The sequence below is a fragment of the Thermoascus crustaceus genome, assembly GCF_041956765.1.
Source record: "Thermoascus crustaceus strain CBS 181.67 unplaced genomic scaffold VTN00scaffold_3, whole genome shotgun sequence".
In the NCBI taxonomy this organism is placed as follows: domain Eukaryota; kingdom Fungi; phylum Ascomycota; class Eurotiomycetes; order Eurotiales; family Thermoascaceae; genus Thermoascus; species Thermoascus crustaceus.
Window position 1 is genome coordinate 2,882,015 of NW_027192529.1, and position 3,323 is coordinate 2,885,337.

Sequence of the window (3,323 nt, forward strand, 5' to 3'; positions counted from 1 at the left end):
GCTACCCCTTACCACTCATCTCTGAGTTGCAGGATAGATTGCGGAAGGCAAAGTTCTTTACCAAGTTGGACCTTAGAGAAGGGTATTACCTGGTACGCATGAAGGAAGGGGAAGAATGGAAGACCGCCTTCAGGACTCGGCTAGGACATTTTGAATACACAGTCATGCCATTTGGTCTTACCAATGCGCCTGCGACCTTCCAGAGTCTGGTCAACAATACCCTACGGAAATACCTGGATGTCTTTTGTATGGCCTATTTGGATGACATCCTTATCTACTCAGAAACCTTAGAAGAACACAGACAACATGTGTGGAAGGTGTTAGAAGCCCTGAAGGAGAGAAAACTCTCAGTTGCACCAGAAAAATGTGAATGGCACACCCAAAAAACAGAGTTTCTTGGCTTCATGATCTCCCCAGGACATGTTGAAATGAATAAAGGAAAAGTCACAGCCATATAAGGATGGCCTGAGCCAACAACAGTCAAGGAGACACAAGCTTTCCTCAGTTTTGCTAACTTCTATCAGAAGTTCATATGGAACTACTCCAAGATAGTGGAACCTTTGACAAAGCTCACCTAAAAGGACCAGAAATTTGAATGGAAAGAAGAGCAGCAGAAGGCATTTGATCTCCTTAAGCAGAAGTTTTGTGAAGCACCAGTCTTAGGAATTTTTGACCCAGAGAAACCTATCTTCATTGAAACAGATGCCTCGGATTTTGCAATAGGAGCATGCATCAATCAACCTGATGAGCAGGGATGACTGCATCCAATTGCCTTCTACTTGCGAAAGATGACCCCACCGGAATTGAACTACGACATTCATGACAAGGAACTTCTGGCCATCATGGCAGCAGTAAGAGAATGGCGGCACTACCTAGAGGGAGCAAAGTATCAGGTTATGATCTATTGTGATCATAAAAACCTGGCATACTTCACCACCTCCAAGGAGTTGACCCGAAGACAGGTCAGATGGGCAGAAGAGTTGGCCCCCTATGATATCAAGATTACCTACCGAAGAGGATCGGAGAATGCCTGAGCAGATGTGCTCAGTCAAAGACCAGACTACCAAGAGGGAGAGCCTTCTCCACAACCCACAATTTTCCGGCAGGAGACTGATGGAACCCTCACAGTGGATAGGCAAGCTGCACCTGCTCTAAGACTAGGACCCGGTACATGGGCAGAAAAGATTAAGGAAGCATACCAGAAGGATTCAATGGCGGAAGAGCTTGAGGAAATCAAGAATGATCCCAACATAACCAAGGGAGAAGGAGACATCATCCTATTCAAGGGATTGGTCTACGTCCCAACCAAGCTAAGGGAGGACTTGGTCAGAGACATCCACAAAGCCCCGGCTCATGGACATCAGGGAATAGAGAAGACCATTGAGAGGATTACCTGGAACTTCTACTTCCCAGGATTAAGGAGGATGGTGCGACGTATAGTGTTGCAATGCGATCTTTGCATCAGAAGCAAGGCAGTGCAACATGCACCATATGGGCTCCTGCAGAACCTGGATGCACCAGAGAGGCCCTGGCAATCCATATCACTGGACTTCATTACAGATCTACCTGCGTCCAAAGAGCCTCTGACAGGAATAATATATGACTCCATCTTGGTCATTGTGGACAGACTCACCAAGTATGCCTACTTTTTACCATACAAGAAGTCATCTAATGTGGAAGAATTGGCATACACCTTCCTACGGATCATTTTTGGGAATCATGGAATGCCAGAAGAATTTGTGTCCGACAGAGACAAGCTCTTTACCTCAGGATTCTGGCAAACCTTGACCTGCCAACTTGGCTCCAAGCATAAGCTCTCTACTACAGCTCACCCTCAGACTGATGGACAGACAGAACAGATGAATCAGACCCTGGAACAGTACCTGCGCTGTTACATTAACTACCAACAAGACAACTGGGTGGAACTTTTACCTATGGCCCAGTTCGCATATAACAGCGCCAAGAATGAGACTACCCAGGAGTCACTGTTCTATGCCAACTATGGGTTTGAACCGTCGGCCTACCAGGAACCAAAACCAGACAAGGTCCTGGCACAGAAAGGAATCCTCTGAGCTGACCAGCTACAAGAGCTTCACCAACAATTGAATCTAGATATTCAGTTTATTGCATACCGAACCGCCAAGTACTATAATCAGCACCATAAGAAGGGACCAGAACTAAAGGCAGGAGATAAAGTATATCTCCTCCAAAAGAATGTGAAAACAAAAAGGCCGAATAACAAATTGGATTTTAAGAAGATTGGACCATTTAAAATTGAAGAAAAAAAAGGAGAGGTCAATTTCCACCTCAAATTGCCAGATACTATGCAGATACACCCAGTTTTCCATATATCATTATTGGAACCAGCGCCAGAGAACGCCCAACTGATCACCAAGACTGAAGAGATTCTACCAGAGAATCCAGATGATGATCAAGACTATGAGGTAGAAAAAGTGTTAGACAGTGGCATAATTAATGGGCAGTTTATGTACCTTTTGAAATGGAAGGGTTATGATGACTTTGAGAATTCTTGGCAACCCATAGAAAACTGCAGTGGGTGCAAGAAACTCCTCAAGGAATTCCACCTTTGAAACCCGGATTGCCCAAAACCAGAAGACCTGTCACACCAAAAGAGAAGAGGCCGACCCAAGAAGGAACGTCCACAGGGGACATCCCATTAAGATCTTTGGGAACCACCAGAAGCCTCCTGCTTAGAATTTCTGGAAGCTAGGAACTCTGCAATGAAACCTGGAGAAAGCCCCTCAAGAGGCTGTGGGTCACCCGGCACCAAGGAATTCCCAGATTGCGGGTGACCCTCATATTCATTGGCTAGGCGTTCCAACTCGGCAAGATCTTCAGCAGATAAGGGATCATCCTCATTCAACTTGTCCATCACAGCAGTATCATGATCCAACATTCTCAACCCACATTCCTTAAGAAACTTACGCTGTTTGCGCAAGCGTTTAATCTTTGCCATAAGAAGCTCAACCTGGTTCTCCGCCTCCTCTAACTGAGCGTTGATTTGTTCCTCAGAACAGCTAAGATCATTCCACTCCTTATCACTATGGAATCACTTCTCACATTTCTGACCACGACGGGTACAAGACGAACAGTTGCGACTCTTGGAATCCATGATGCAAGGAAGATGATGAGAATAACAATATTGACAAGGATGTTCAACAGGGGAACCGTTCTGTTCAATGTGATCAGCCTGACGACCAAACTCGCGATAACAATTACACTTGGGAGGCATGGTGAAAGAACTTACAGAAAGAAAATACGGCACCAAGAATTAGGAAATTGGCACAGTTTAAATACTTTTT

At 45.2% G+C, this 3,323-nt stretch overlaps 2 protein-coding genes across 2 annotated transcripts; both read left to right on the plus strand.

The window, feature by feature from the left end:
• Nucleotides 1-788: 788 nt before the first annotated feature.
• VTN00DRAFT_6228 (uncharacterized protein) lies at nt 789-1,034 on the plus strand (the record flags this gene model as incomplete). The annotated part of the gene is made up of 1 exon (XM_069432841.1): nt 789-1,034. One exon carries the CDS (start codon nt 789-791, stop codon nt 1,032-1,034), a length of 246 nt encoding a protein of 81 aa, XP_069288660.1.
• A 177-nt stretch (nt 1,035-1,211) lies between these two features.
• Nucleotides 1,212-2,072, plus strand: VTN00DRAFT_6229 (uncharacterized protein; the record flags this gene model as incomplete). The annotated part of the gene is made up of 1 exon (XM_069432842.1): nt 1,212-2,072. One exon carries the CDS (start codon nt 1,212-1,214, stop codon nt 2,070-2,072), a length of 861 nt encoding a protein of 286 aa, XP_069288661.1.
• Between the last annotated feature and the right edge of the window lie 1,251 nt (nt 2,073-3,323).